The following is a 14,583-nucleotide window of genomic DNA, read 5'->3' on the forward strand; positions in this document are numbered from 1 at the left end:
CACGGGTGTGGGCGAAGGCAAGGGCGTGGTGGGAGGAGTCAGGCATGCCTGGCCCTGAGGGAGGAGGGAAACAGTTTGACCAGTGATTAGCAGGGAGAGTCCTGGGAAGGGAGAAAGAGGACACTGTGGCCAGACAGCAGATAAGGGAGCAGACGCTGAGTGAAAAAGCACAGGGGATTCCAGGGACGGACGGCCAGGCCCTGCCCGGCGCCTGGTCCAGGGGTAGGTGACAAATGAGTCTGGAGAGATGGGCAGGGCCCCTCTGAGAGGCGAAGGGTTCGGGGGGGATTCACGGGGGAACAAGATGGGCTCCACACGCTCACGGGCCAGAGTCTCATCCAGACAGGAGACAGCACACCAGCAGTTCCATGGCAATCTGGGAGAAATCACACTTTTTATTTTATTTTTTTTAATCATGACAAGTATTCATCAACCAAATCCCTGGAATTCACAACCTTTTCTGATCTTTTGTCAACAAGCTGAAAGTAAGTTCCTTTGGTTAGGCAGAATCCTAGTCGGCTAGATACACTTTCCCAGAGAGTAATGATTATTGGTTGAGATCAACCGGAGGAAAATCTTTAATTGTGAGCCTCAGGGACTAGTCCCCCACCGACAACCCCCATTTATTTTGGCGTAGGGGTGAGGGAACGCGTTATGGGGCGAGGCTCCCTTTCTTACCAAAAAGCCATCACGATACAGCAGAATCACAGCAAAATAACCACAACAAGACACAAAATAAGCTTCCAGGAAAAAAATGACCATGTCATACACAATCTTTTAAAAATGGGAAATCATTTAAATCCCACGTTTACAAAAGAGTGATTTTAGTGTGCAAGTGAGATCAGCTTCTCCTCAAGAAAACACTGGGGCAGCAGGAATGCAACCTTTGGACCAGAGGAGGAGCCCATCGCCCTGCTGAGAGGCAGCGATCTCTCGCTCTTGGGGAGGGGCCAAGAGGAGAAGATGCTTCAGCCATTGTTCCTTGGGCACGCTGCCTGGCCTGGCTTTCCTGCGTGCCCACCAACACGATTTCATTACATCCTGTCACTGTTCGCACCGTCCGTTATGCTGTGACTCATGGCCGACACCTGTCACTTTGGGAACATTTGCCGGAGGGATGGTGGGAGAGAACTCCTGCCTCCCCTCATCCTCCCGGGGCCCCCCTCCGCATTGCCGTCTCAGGCACCCAGACGTTTTACACGCGCGCGCGCGCGCACACACACACACACACACACACACGCACGCACACGCATTGCCTCCCAGACGACTTTCCTGGGAGGACTTTCCCGCAGTGAGAGTCCCTACGGGTGGATTGGTCCCGGGTGGTGAGCTTCCTGGCCCAGGACGTGGTCACATGGGGCTGGCTGCTCACCTGGAGGCGGAGGCAGGGACACAGGTGAGCAACTGTGCTGAGACCCAATGTAGGGTCGTCTCTCCTGACGTTGAGGCCACGATTCCGTGAATCAACGCTCGTTGCACTAAGTTTGAGTTCCAGAACTTCATACTGGGGGACGATCAGTGTTCTGCTTTCAGGAAAGACTTCCGGAGAAGAGACAGGACCGCGTACACCTGGCGGGGAGTGCATGACCACCACGCGGCCTCCACATGGAAGGCGGCACAGAGCTGAGGAGTGGAAGGCCCAGTGGCACAGACATGCAAGATGTCTCTGTGCCCGAGGCTGGCATGCCCCAGAGCGGGCTGATGAAGCCAGGGTAGGGCTCTGCCAGGTCCTAGATGGGGAGTCCTGGGCAAATCCCTTCCCCTGGCTCCCTGAGTCTTGGCTTTCCCATCAGTAACCAAGCCCACTTCCCAGGGCTTCCATGCGGCCCCGAGTCTGACACCGGCGGGGGCTCGGCCAAAGCTCACATTCCATCAGGATGCCTCTCTCTCCTCTCTTCGGGGCCTGCTCCTCTGGTGGCTGGCGCGGGGCACGGGGCGGAGTGGACTTGGCAGCCTCCGCACGGGCGGCGGGCAGTGCCCAGTGCCCAGCGCCGGGCGGGACCTGGGCGCTGGCCAGGCGCGGACAGGTATTTCCAGTCGGGCCGGAGGAGACGTGGGCGGAGGTGCGATGGGATGAGGGAGGAGATCAGAGGGGCCCGGGAGCCAGGTGGATCCCCTGGGAGGAGGGAGGGAGGGAGGGAGTCCCGCTCCCCGCCGGGCGCTCCAGCCCCGGGCTCAGATTTCCACTCCGGCTGCGGGGTGGCGGAGGGAGGGGTCGGACGGAGCGCACCGGGGAGGAGGGCGCGCGGAGCCAGCCCAGGGCAGCGCCCGCCACTCCCGGAGCCCGGAGCCCGGAGCCCCGAGCCCCGAGCCCCGAGCCCCGAGCGCGGCCCCGGCCCGCCGCCCTCCGGCCTCCCCGCCCGGCCACGCCGCTCCCGCCAGGGGGCGACCTGCCCACGTGCGCGCCCCGCGCCCGCCGAACTACAAGTCCCAGGCCGCCCGGGTCGCGCCCACCCCTCGCCCTCCGCGGCCGCCGCGGGCGGGGATTGGCGGTCTCCAGGGCGACGGGAGGCTCCCGGGGCCTCGGAGGCGGGAGGCGGGCCCGCCCCCTATTGTGTCGCGGGTGGAGTGGAGCGGAGCGCGAGGAGCAGGTGAGGGCGTGGGCGGCCGGAGGGGATGGGGGAGTGTCCGGGGGACCGAGGGAGGCGCGGGAGTCGGGCGCGGGGGGCAGAGGGAGGCGCGGGAGCCCTTTGGCGAGAAGTGGGGTTTCCTGGGGCGCAGGACTAGGGGAGTGCTGGGGAGCGAAGTGGCATTCTCGGTGGGTGGGTTCCCTGGGTACTGGAGGAGTTCTGGAGGCAGTGCGTGCGTGTGTGTGTGTGTGTGTGTGTGTGCATGAGTGTGTGTGTGCATAAGTATGGGTGCATGAGTGTGTGTGTGTGTGTGTGCAAGAGTGTGTGTGCATGAGTGTTGTGTGTGTGTGTGTGCATGAGTGTTGTGTGTGAGTGAGTGTGTGTGTGCATGAGTGTGTGTGCATAAGTGTGTGTGTGTGTGGGGGGGCTGGTTCTAGTGAGTCCCCAAAACAAGGAGTTCCAGGGGTCCAGGGAAGGCGAGGACGGAGGAGATTGAGGGGGGTGGGGGGGCATGAGAAGTGTATGGTGGCTGGAGCATTGTGGGGATACACAACAGTTGGTCTGATCCCCGATCTGGGCACATAAGAATCGACCGATGAATGCATAAATAAGTGGAACAAGTCCATGTTTCCCTCTCCCTTCTCTTTCTTTCTCTCCTCCTCCTCCTCACCTCCCTCTTTCTCTCTCTTAAAAAAATCAATAAAAAAATGTGAAGAAGTGTATTGGAAGCAGAGTCAAGGAAATTCTGGGGGGAAAACTCCAGGGGGAGTAGGTGGGAGAAGCCCCGTGGGTGTGGACGTGGGTGGGGATTCTGGAAGAGCCTGGGAGAGTTCCTGGAAGTGCAGGGGACCTGATGCAATTGGAGCTCAGGTTCCAAAAATGGGCATTTGTGTGTGTGTGTGGGGGGGGGGGGTGAGGGGGGCGCGGAGGGTGTTGTGAGAACTGGAGATGACTGGAATGGGGATACTGGGAGAGTGGAGAGACCAGACAGGTGAGGACATGCTGTGGGCAGAGGCGTTGATACAATTTTAGGAAAAGCAGAGGGGTTCTGGAGAAACCTGGGTTACAAAGGTAACTGAATTCTGAAGAAAACTGAGCCAGGAGGGAATTGAGGGCTCTTACACACTTGGGAAAAAAGTATTGGGGAAGTGTGGGAGAGCTGGTGAGAAGCAGTGGGGAGCAAGGGGAATGCCCCCCATGAGGTGCAGGACACGGGCCATGAAGCAGAGGCAGGTCAGGCTGAGAGACGGCGGTGTTTTATAGCCAGGGGGGAAACCGGGAAGCTGAGAGTGGGATGGGGGCCTGGAGCAGAGTCCACTTGGATTTGCCAGGCCCAAGGCAGGCAGCACCCTACCCACCCCCAGGCCTCACTCTATGGACTCATGGCGCTTTTGGCTTTTCATGGATCCCTGGGGGGTGAGGGGGGCGGGGGAAGGGCGTGGGTATTGGAGGGGAGTGGGTGGCAGGATTGGGGTGAGGCACTTGGGTCAGGGTGCCTGGTGGAGGGAGGCTTCCTGGCGGCATCGCGAGGAGGAAGTGGGGCCAGATGCCAGCCCGGGGACCTGCCTAGACCTGGAGGGTGCTGCCGGGCCCCCCATTCCAGCCTGACTCACTCCCTGCTGAGGCAGTGTTGGGAAGCCGGGTGGAGAAGGAGGGACTGGTCCCCAGCTTCCAGGGTTTTCCGAGGCTGGGGAAACAGGACAAGGAGCTGTGTGGGTCCCCTGGGGGCCACGTTCCGGGGGTTTGTATCCGTGCTTTGCCCCTGACGGGCTCTGTGCCCCTAAGCGAGGCTCTGAGTCTCAGGGTCCTTGTTTGTCACGAGGGGAGTGGAGACAGTCCCAGTCCTACCTCCTCTCTGCCCCCTTTTCGTTCCCATCAGAACGGAGGAAAGAGAAGGAAGAGGAGGCTGGCCTGGGTGGGCTCACGTTCCGTACTCCCCTGAAAGCAGTTTTCTGGGTGTATAGGAACCCCCAGTTTCCTCCCACGCTTCAGCTATCCGAGAACCTTAGTAACCGGGTTTCCCAAGAACCCCTCGGCGTTCTCTAAGATGCTCCCCATAACGTATCCCGACCTGCCTGGTCTCCCTCCGCCTGCACCCCCTCACCCTCCCTTTCCCCAGGGCCAGGCATCAAGATCCCTGGTCTCCTGCGTCCCTTCCTCCTACCTCTCTCCTTCCCTGCCCTTGGCTCTCCTCCTGGCTGGTCTCTGACCGTGGGAATTCTCCTGGTCTCCAGGACCAGCCGCCTCTGGACGTGCCTGCATTTGGCATTCGGAGCTGGCGGTGCTCCGGAGAACAGCTTCTTCGGGTGTTTCCTGAGCCACGTCCTCACCGTCCAGCGGACTGGGAGCCGAAACCCGTTACCTGACCAGAAGGATTGGCCGGGCTTGCTGGGCGGTGGACATCCCAGGCCCGTCCCCCCGGGCCCCTGTGGACAGGGCGGGGCCGGGTGAGCAGGCAGCCAGGCTATGGTTTGGTGCCTCGGTCTGGCCATCCTCAGCCTGATCCTCAGCCGGGGGGCTGACGGTGAGCTGGACTCCGGAACTCCCTGTTAGCTCCCGGCGGGGTGGGGTGGGGGGTGGGGTTCTCGGTGGGCACGCGAGGGTTCTGGAGAAGCTGCGGATGGGACCTGCCCTCTCAGCCCTGACCTGGGCCCTGCTGTCCCCCGTGCCGCCCGCCACGCAGGTCACGGGAAGCCTGAGGTGGTGTCGGTGGTGGGCCGGGCCGGCGAGAGCGCCGTGCTGGGCTGTGACCTGCTGCCCTCCGCTGGCCAGCCCCCGCTGCACGTCATCGAGTGGCTGCGCTTTGGGCTCCTGCTTCCCATCTTCATCCAGTTCGGCCTCTACTCGCCCCGCGTGGACCCTGCTTACGTGGGTAAGCCTGAGCCCCTGAGCCCCGGGTCAGAGGGTCAGCCCGAGCCCCGGGTCAGAGGGTCAGCCCGAGCCCCGGGTCAGAGGGTCGGCCTGAGCCCATTAGCCCCGGGTCAGAGGGTTGGCCTGAGCCCCGGGTCAGAGGGTCAGCCTGAGCCCCTGAGCCCCGGGTCAGAGGGTTGGCCTGAGCCCCGGGTCAGAGGGTCAGAGGGTCAGCCTGAGCCCCCGGTCAGAGGGTCAGAGGGTCAGCCTGAGCCCCCGGTCAGAGGGTCAGAGGGTCAGCCTGAGCCCCCGGTCAGAGGGTCGGCCTGAGCCCCTTAGCCCCGGGTCAGAGGGTCGGCCTGAGCCCCGGGTCAGAGGGTCAGAGGGTCAGCCTGAGCCCCGGGTCAGAGGGTCAGAGGGTCGGCCCGAGCCTCGGGTCAGAGGGTCAGCCCGAGCCCCGGGTCAGAGGGTCGGCCCGAGCCCCGGGTCAGAAGGCAGGCCCGAGCCCCGGGTCAGAGGGATCGCCAGCAGAGAAGGGCTGCGTCCGGCGGGGAGGGGGTGTCTCTTCACCTGCTGTCCCCCCTCAGCTCCGCTGCTTCGAGTTTGCTTCATAGCATGTGCTCCAAGCTGCATTTGCAAATGCGTGCATGCGTGTGAACACACACACACACACACACACACACACGCACACATGCGCACACACTGTTTAGAACTCCATGTGGCCTGTTCCCAGGGAGATCCTGCAGCCCTGTTTCAAGTATCCAACCTAATTTTCTAATTGATTTTCTAGATCTCATCTCAAACCTTCCCAGACTCCATCCTGATCTTCCCCAGTCTCCCCATGTGGCCCCGTCCTGGTCCCCTGCCCTCTCCCTCCCGCACTGTCTCGAACACTAGTTTGGGGCTCCTGGGCCCATGGGGCCTGGACTGATGGGGCAGCAGGCGGGTGGGTCTATGCCTGTCTGCTGGTCCGGCGGGAGGGAGCTCCGCCTGTGCGCAGAGGTGAGCTGGGAGGGCCGGGCTCCCAAAGGGCCAGCGAACGGAAGGGGCCGGGCTGGTTTCCGCTCCAAGGGGCTCCCGCCCGCCCGGACTGTAGGAGCCTGTGAAGGCCTCCCTGGGCCTCCGGACGGCTCAGCGTGCTCCTAACCCTGTGGAGCCGTAGCCTGAGGGGTCAGTGCAGGTCTCCGAGGGCAGGGTGTGGGGGCCCAGGGTGCGGTCCTCTGTGAACTAAGGGCCACCTGGGCGGCCCTGGCTGGCTGGAGGGCTCTCCCTTTCCCGTCTGAATTTGAATCCCGGAGAGGCCCCAGGATTGGCTGAGCCCTCTCCGAGGGGCCGGCTGACAAAGGGGAGGCGGCTCCGGCAGGTGCTGCCCAAGGGGGGAGTTTCTTTTCAAACTGGGGGCAGTTGTTGGCAAACAGCCGAGTGGGAGCATATGTGTCTGCACAAGCCCCCTGGGAAGTGAGGGAAGCGGGCTCTGGTAGGGACAGGCGGGGAGAGAGGCAGGGCCCACCCCCCTCCTCCCTGCCTCTGCCCCCGCTGGGAGGAGGGGGCTGCCTGCCTGAGGCCCGCAGACGCAGAGGATGCCTGACTGAGGCAGAGGGGGGACACGAGGGAGAAGAAAGGCTTTTCCTGAGACTCCACCAGGCAGATGGGCAACTCTTCTTCCCTCTGTCTCCCCCTTTCCCCCTCCCCTGCTACCTCCTTCCTCCCGCTCCCCCACCCCCCCAGCACCATCCTGTTTTGAGGTCTGACCTGTGGGATTTCTGTCTGTCAGGGCCGTCACCCATGGGGCTTTCTTCCCACCCCTCCCTTTGTGTGCACCCTGCCCAGTCTGGAGCCCCCGGCTGGGCCAGACGAGTCCTCTGAGTCTGGTCCCAGGCTGGAGGGTGGGGGTTGGTCCCTGTGCCCATTAACTCTCTTTTCTGCCTCCCAGCGTGGAAGGGGCCTCTCATCCTTTGTGCAGGGGACTCTGGACTGCCGTTGCTAGGCAATGGGAGGTAGAGGTTGCTAATGACTCTTCTGCCCTGTCATAAACCCTCTGGGCAAGTGAAGGGGCCTCGGCCTGGGACTGTGTGAGGCTGGTGCCTAGCCTGCGGGAGGGACCGTGAAAGAGGCGGAGCTTTAGGGCGTGGACCGAAGGGGGGAAAGCTCCCTCCCACCCCTGGAGGATTCCAGAACCAGTCTAGCGGAGGAGACTGGATTTATAGACTAGGCTGGAAGGAGTAAAAGGCCGTGTAAAGTCAGCTGGTGCTAACGACCAGGATTAAGTCTGACACGGTGTGAAGGGCCGGCCTGGAGCGCGCCTGCACGGTGTGAACGTGGCCGGGCATTGGGACAGAGGTGTGCCTCGTTCCGCTTCACCTTTCCCGGGCTGGGTCTCAGGCCAGTCCCTCCATCCCGTGCGACCTGATTTTGGTTTTTGACTTTTGTGCTGTCTTTCTTGGTAGTTTCAAGGTGCACCAAACAGCAGGAGGGACATGAGTTTTTTTTTCTCTGCCCTGACTTGTTTGATACAATCAGTTATCTTTTCTTTTTCTTTTTCTTTTTTTCTTTTTCTTTTTTTTTTTTTAATATTTTACTGATTTTTTACAGAGAGGAAGGGAAGGGATAGAGAACCAGAAACATCGATGAGAGAGAAACATCGATCAGCTGCCTCCTGCATGCCCCCCCACTGGGGATGTGCCTGCAACCAAGGTACATGCCCTTGACTAGAATCAAACCCGGGACCTTTTAGTCCGCAGGCCGACGCTCTATCCACCGAGCCAAACCGGTCAGGGCTACAATCAGCTATATATCTTATTCTGCTTTAGAATGCCCCCGAGCCCTCCAGGCATCTCCCCTCACTGCCTTTTGTTCCCCAAAACCTTCTGCATGGGCACAGTTTTGAGACCTTCCCTACTCCTCTTTGCGTCATAGTCTCTTGGAATGTCTGGGCTCAGTTAGCACCGTTGTTTGGAGCTGTGTGCACGTGAACTTGCACGTGACCGTGAGTGTGGGTCCCCTGCCTGCTGAGAGCTTGCGAGAGGGGGGTGCGTCTCCTGTTCCTTTATCCCCGCAGGCAGGGAGGCCTCGAGTCCTTCAGGCTCTGGCCCCCTGGGTGGAGGGGGCCTCCGGGAGGTGGACTGAGGACTTAGGTGGACTCAGCACTGCCCGCCCTGGCCATCTTCCTGTTCTGCGATGGGTCTGGCGGTCCATATCGCACGGAAAAGTTAGGACATGCGGTGGTGCCTTGGCTGATGTTCTGGTCAGCACAGTAGGAAAGGCTACCTCTGGCTTCTCACACCCGGAGCGAGCACCCTGAGCGTGCTCCGTGCTGGTGCCTAGCGCGTTGCACGCTCCTGACACTGGTGTGCGGCGAAGGCATGGCCGTCTGAGAAAGAAGGCCTGGCTTGGCACGAACTAGTCATGTGATTCTGGAAAGAAGCTTCCTGTGTCATGGAGTTTTGGGGAGGATGCAATACGGTGACAGCACTTAGCATCACACAGCCCGTGTTCAACATTCAATTTCCCTTCCTCTTCCGCCTTCTTTGTAAGGATCACCACAATGCAAAGTTACTGTCTCGTGGCAGTCAGAGGAGGTGCAGGCTGGGCTGGGCGGGTGGATTAGGGTTCCTGAGGAATGTTATGGTGGGTGGAAAGGTGTGATTATGTTAAATATTTACCTGCAGGTCCTAGGCTTATCTCCTAGGTGGGGATTTCAACACCCAGCCCTTCAAACAGGCCCACCCTTCCTAGAGAGTCCACACCCCTGGACTTCATTCCTGAGGGGGGCGGGGGGGAGGGGGGGAGTCCCCAAGCTTGATCCCCGTGCATGATCGCAAAGCCGGCCTCCATTTAGTCATTCTCTTCCCAGGTGGCAGTGGGCGCCCTGGGTCAGACTGTAGTTCAGGAAGGTCACCTCTCTAGGGGAGGGAGGTTAGAATGGAGGTTACCTCTCTAGGGCGGGGTGACTGCACACACAGCTTTAGGATTTCTAGTATCAGGCAGGGCTAATGTGGGGCACAGTCTGGTCAGAGTGGGCACAGTGTCTTTTTAAAAATATATTTTTATTGATTTTTTACAGAGAGGAAGGGAGAGGGATAGAGAGTTAGAAACATCGGATGAGAGAGAAACAGTGATCAGCTGCCTCCTGCACACCCCCTACTTGGGATGTGCCAGCAACCTTGACCGGAATCGAACCTGGGACCCTTCAGTCCGCAGGCCGACACACTATCCACTGAGCCAGACGGTTAGGGCCACAGTGTCTTTTCACCACATGGAAAGTCCAGGCGGGGTGGGCAGCTGATGAGTGCAGAGGGCTCAGCAGGAGGAGGGAGACCTCGCTGTCAGGATCATGCAGGTGACAGAGACCCAGGACTAAACGAAGGTGAAGGAGGGAGGGAAGGAACAGCTGTGCTGGTAGAATGTGAGAGATTTCCTGGAGAGGGAGCGGGAGAGGGAGGCGTAACGGCGAGAGGGACAGGCGATGCTGGGTCTCTGGGAGGGGGCCTGGTGTCCGCGGTGCTGTCGCTGCTACAGGGTAAGGAAAGGGGGGGGGTGCGTTAGGAGGCGCGGGCCGGGCCAGGATTGGATGCAGGTTGCCGATTTCAAATCTTGAGCTCATTTATTTGCTCACCGATCTTTATGTGAGCGCCTGCTGGTGCTGGGCGCCGAGCTGCCATTCTTCCCTACACGATCTCTCCCCTCCCCTCCCCCTCAGGAGGACCCTGAAGTGACAGAGAGTCAGAGAGTCGGGTGTGTGCAGAGCTGCCATTCTTCCCGCATGCCCTGCCAGGGACCCATGCAGTCTGGGATGCAGCGCTGTCCGGAGTCCCTGAGGGATTTGGGGGCACCCTCTGTCCCTGGTGTAGTGGTGTAGATGCCGAGGGATGTGGGGGTGCAGCGTCTGCCTGCCTGGCCTGGGCTGCGAGGCCCCGTGGAGCTCTCTGTGGTCAGCTGGGGCCTGGGTGCCCCGGGGGCTGAGGGGTGGGGTGAGGAGGCTGCTGACCTGGCTGCCTGGCTGGGCTGGACTCCGGCCACCCAAAGGCGCTTAGGCCGCTGATAATAGCCCGAGGGATTAGGGCCTTTGAGAGAGGAGGTCTGGGTCTCTGTTTAGGCCCCCGACACTGCTGAGCTCCAGGACAGAGCCCTGTGGCAGGAGGAGTGATTGCTCATGGGATGGGCAGATCCTGGAAGAATCCAAGGATACTCCATATGGGCTCTTCAGCTGCTCCCCCAACTGCCCTGGAAGCTGCCCACCTCTTTAGATCTGGGTTTCCCTTTGTCTAGACTGGTCCCCACTGTTGATGCAGGAGCAACGAGAGGGACTGATGAGGGACCTGCCCTCAGTGGTCCTCTGTGCCTCTCTAGACTAAGGTGACCAGATGTCCCGCTTTTTAACAATTTGTGCCACGTCCCGAGGCGTTTTAAAAAAAAGTCCCGATTTTTGGAAAGATTCGGGACTTTTTTAAAACGCCGAGGGACGCGGGACAAATGGTTAAAAATCGGGACTGTCCCGCCAAAAGCGGGACGTCTGGTCACCTTACTCTAGACCACATGTGTCAAACACAAGGCCCGCGGGCCAAATCCAGCCCGCCAGGCCTTGCAATGTGGCCCGCACCGCGCTGTCATCACTGCACTCCGCTGTCAGTTTATGACATTGTCAGTTTATGACTGTTCAGTAAACCATTCGGCCCGCGATTTAGGCTGGATTTTAGATTTTGGCCCCTTCTCTGATTGAGTTCGACACCCCTACTCTAGACTCACTCCCTCAGGGTAACTGGGAGAGCCTGGGCCCAGTGATGACCTCTGAGAATGATGGGTGTGACTAGGGTTTGGGGCTCCCTTGGGTCCCTTCAGCACCCTGACTCAAGGGTCCTCCTCCAGGGCGAGTCCGCCTGCAGAAGGGGGCGTCTCTCCAGATCGAGGGGCTCCGGGTGGAGGACCAGGGCTGGTACGAATGCCGCGTGCTCTTCCTGGACAAGCACCGCCCCGAAGACGATTCTGCTAACGGCTCCTGGGTGCACCTCACGGTCAACTGTACGGAGCTGGGAGCGGGGGGATGGGGCCCCTGGCTGGTGGGGGGGGGGCGGGGGTGATGGGGCTCCTGACTGGTGTGGGGGGGGGCCTGGAGATGGGGCGGAGGAGTATGGCAGATTCTTGGCCCCACCCTTGCTGACACCCTTATTTGCTCTCATTGCATTCGCCTTGTTTGCATTCTGCCCCTCCCACCCCCACGCCTGCCCTTTCCTTCCGGTCTTGGAAATCCAGTGTTTCTCTTCCCCTCTCTCCCCTGCTCCTGCTGCCCTGGCCAGGAGAGAGTCATGGGTAAGGGGGGTGGGGGCTCTTGGGCCCTGAGTGAAACGCAGGTCACAGATATACAGCATAGTTTAAAAAAAATAGCGTTTAACCCAATGCCACATGAATTCTTTCTCCACCCTGAGAAGGAGGGAGGTCATACGTATTCCCATTCTGTAGATGAGTAGACAGGGGCACGGGGAGACTGGGACGTGCCACTGATTTAGGGGCAGAGTGGAGTCTAGAGCCCTGGCCTGATGCCCAGAACAGTGCTCTTCCAGGGGGCACCTGGCTCTGAGCATCAGACCCCACTGCCAACTCTGCAAACCAGCTTCAGGCTGGGCTGGTGCAGTCCTCATTCAGCCCCGAGCGGAGCGGCCAGGGTGGCCCTGGGCTGGGGGTGCCCGCGAAGCTGGGCCGCCCCGGTCTGTCTCCCTGCCTGCAGGCTGGCAGCTCCCCTGCAGCCCCTGATGCCGCTCTCTTTGCAGCACCCCCCCAGTTCCTGGAGACGCCTCCTCAGGTGCTGGAAGTGAAGGAGCTGGAGCCCTTGACCTTGCGCTGTGTGGCCCACGGCAGCCCCCAGCCTCACGTGACCTGGAAGCTCCGGGGTCGGGACCTCAGCCAGGGCCAGGGCCAGGCCCTGATGCAGGTGAATCCTGTTGCTGGCTGGTGAGAGGGGCGGGTGGAGGGGTGGGAGCGGGGCTGCAGGACAGAATCCTAAAGGCCAGAGGGGGCTTTCCTTTGGTTTCCCGAGCCCGGGGTGCTGCCTCCCTCTGCTGGCCAACCTCGGGAATGCAGGGTCTGAGGCCTCCCCCCTCCACTCCCACCCTAGGTGCAGAACGGGACGCTGTGGATCCGGCGGGTGGAGCGAGGCAGCTCTGGGATCTACACCTGCCAGGCCTCCAATTCCGAGGGCAGCACCACCCACACCACGCAGCTGCTCGTGCTAGGTGCTCTGGGCGGGGCGGGCCGGGGGCGGGGACGCCTGTGTGGGAGGCCTGGTGTGTGGCTGGGGGGTGCGTGTCTGGAATCTGGAGGAGACTTAGGCCTGAGGACAAGGACGCGCGGGGAGTGAGGGAACTCCCAACACAGGCTGTCCTTCTAAAATCAGCGCCTTAAATTTTAAAAGGGCCGGTAAACAGACAAATAGACAGTGACGGCAGAGTGCTGCAGGATAGAGGCCAAAGCCTGGTGCTGGGGTTGGTCCCTGAGCCGTGTGGCCCCCGGTTCCCTCATCGGTGTAAAGGGGTTCCTACGGACTGCCACGCCTTCCAGGGCGGTGACAAGAATTGAATTGCCGACCGACCTGCACGTAGTAATTCCTGGCCGAGACCTTCCCTTTGGGAGGAGAGCTGAGCAACAGAAGGCAGAGGGGAGCGAGCGGAGAAGGGAGCGGCAGCTGCCGGAGCGGTGGCTCTGTGGCTTGGCCAGGCTATCAGGAAGTGCTCCCGGGATGGGGGGGATGGGGGTTCAGGAAGCGAAGGCCTGGGACAGGAGCGAGCCTGGCCCAAGGCACGTGCCTGCAGGGCGGTTCATAGGCGCTGACCTGTGAAAAGGAGGCTGGCCAGGCGGGAGGGATGGGACCGGGAGGGCGGAATCCGAGGTCTGAGCTGCCCCTGGTAGGCGACAGCAGCTGCTCTGGTTCTTGAGGAGATGTGCTCTGCGGCCAGAGAATAACTAAATGGCCGCTCGGTGCATGGATGGCCGTCGGAGGGGGAGAGGTGAGGACCTGGGCTCAGGATCCCGGTAGCATCCGGGGGTAAGGTACTCGGCACCTGGATTAGGGGAGGAGACATAGAGAGGATTGAAGGCGTGGCAGGCGAGGGGTATAGAGGGTGAATGAGTGGAGAGTTAGACCTGGTACCCTTCCCCTAAAACACACACACACACACACACACACACACACACACACACACGGTTTCGGGCAGGAGGAGCTGGGGGAAGGAGTGTTCGGAGGGCACTCCGAATGGTGAAAGTGAACTCAGGTGTCTGGGGGAGACTGTGGCTGAGGCCCCTCCCTGCCCTGTGCTCCCACAGGACCCCCAGTCATCGCGGCGCCCCCCGAAGACAGCACAGTCAACGCCTCCCAGGACGTCTCCCTGGCCTGCCGGGCCGAGGCGTACCCTGCCAACCTCACCTACAGCTGGTTCCAGGACAGCGTCAATGTCTTCCACATCAGGTGGGGCTCTGGGGGGCGGGGGTAGGGTGGAGACTGGTGGGCAGGTGTTGGGGAGCCTCTTGGCCGAGCCAGGCCTGGACTCCCCCCGGCCCCGTGCCACGTTGCAGCCGCCTGCAGTCGCGCGTGCGGATCCTGGTGGACGGGAGCCTGTGGCTGCAGGCTGCCCAGCCCGACGACGCCGGCCGCTACACCTGCGTGCCCAGCAACGGCCTCCCGCGCCCGCCGTCCGCCTCAGCCTACCTCACGGTGCTCTGTAAGCCCGACCCCCGTGCCCCTCAAAGCCCGCCCCCCGCTCCCGGCCCTCCCCTCCCCCGGGCCAGGCCGAGCGCCTCCTGCATCATGTGCCACCGTGTGCCTCAGACCCAGCCCAGGTGACGGCGATGCCTCCGGAGACACCCCTGCCCATAGGCATGCGAGGGGTGATCCGGTGCCCAGCTCGTGCCAACCCCCCGCTGCTCTCCGTCAGCTGGACCAAGGATGGGCAGGCCCTGCAGCTGGACAAGGTACAGGCGTCCAGGCTTGGGGCAGCTTGTTTTCCTGGTCGGGACAGCTGGGGCGGAGTTCGTTCGGTCTGATTTCATTCACCGACGGGAGCATACACAGTTGCCAGGTGCTGGGCAGGGTGCTGGGCAGGGTGCTGTGCAGGGAGCCGAGCAGAGAGACCTCCCCTAAGGAGGGCACAGCCTAGATGCGGGAGGGACGGCCCCG

General features: G+C 61.4%; 1 protein-coding gene across 4 annotated transcripts in view; it reads left to right on the plus strand.

The window, feature by feature from the left end:
- The first annotated feature begins 383 nt into the window (after positions 1-383).
- The window catches only part of IGSF9 (immunoglobulin superfamily member 9), a 22,449-nt gene continuing 8,249 nt past the window's right edge, over positions 384-14,583 (plus strand). The window contains exons 1-9 of one of the 4 annotated variants that reach the window (XM_084865841.1): positions 384-2,063; positions 4,805-5,094; positions 5,254-5,442; positions 11,286-11,438; positions 12,185-12,345; positions 12,529-12,646; positions 13,734-13,875; positions 13,983-14,128; positions 14,236-14,378. In XM_084865841.1, coding sequence (XP_084721967.1) covers positions 5,037-5,094; positions 5,254-5,442; positions 11,286-11,438; positions 12,185-12,345; positions 12,529-12,646; positions 13,734-13,875; positions 13,983-14,128; positions 14,236-14,378 — 1,110 coding nt within the window. In that variant the 5' untranslated portion in view covers positions 384-2,063; positions 4,805-5,036. Of the gene's footprint in view, positions 2,064-2,168; positions 2,592-3,490; positions 3,562-4,804; positions 5,095-5,253; positions 5,443-11,285; positions 11,439-12,184; positions 12,346-12,528; positions 12,647-13,733; positions 13,876-13,982; positions 14,129-14,235; positions 14,379-14,583 lie in introns of those variants that run through there. The other 3 variants (XM_084865840.1, XM_084865838.1, XM_084865839.1) reach the window with 3 other exon arrangements.

The sequence above is a fragment of the Pipistrellus hanaki genome (genome assembly GCF_964339955.1).
Source record: "Pipistrellus hanaki genome assembly, chromosome: 18".
Taxonomy (NCBI): domain Eukaryota; kingdom Metazoa; phylum Chordata; class Mammalia; order Chiroptera; family Vespertilionidae; genus Pipistrellus; species Pipistrellus hanaki.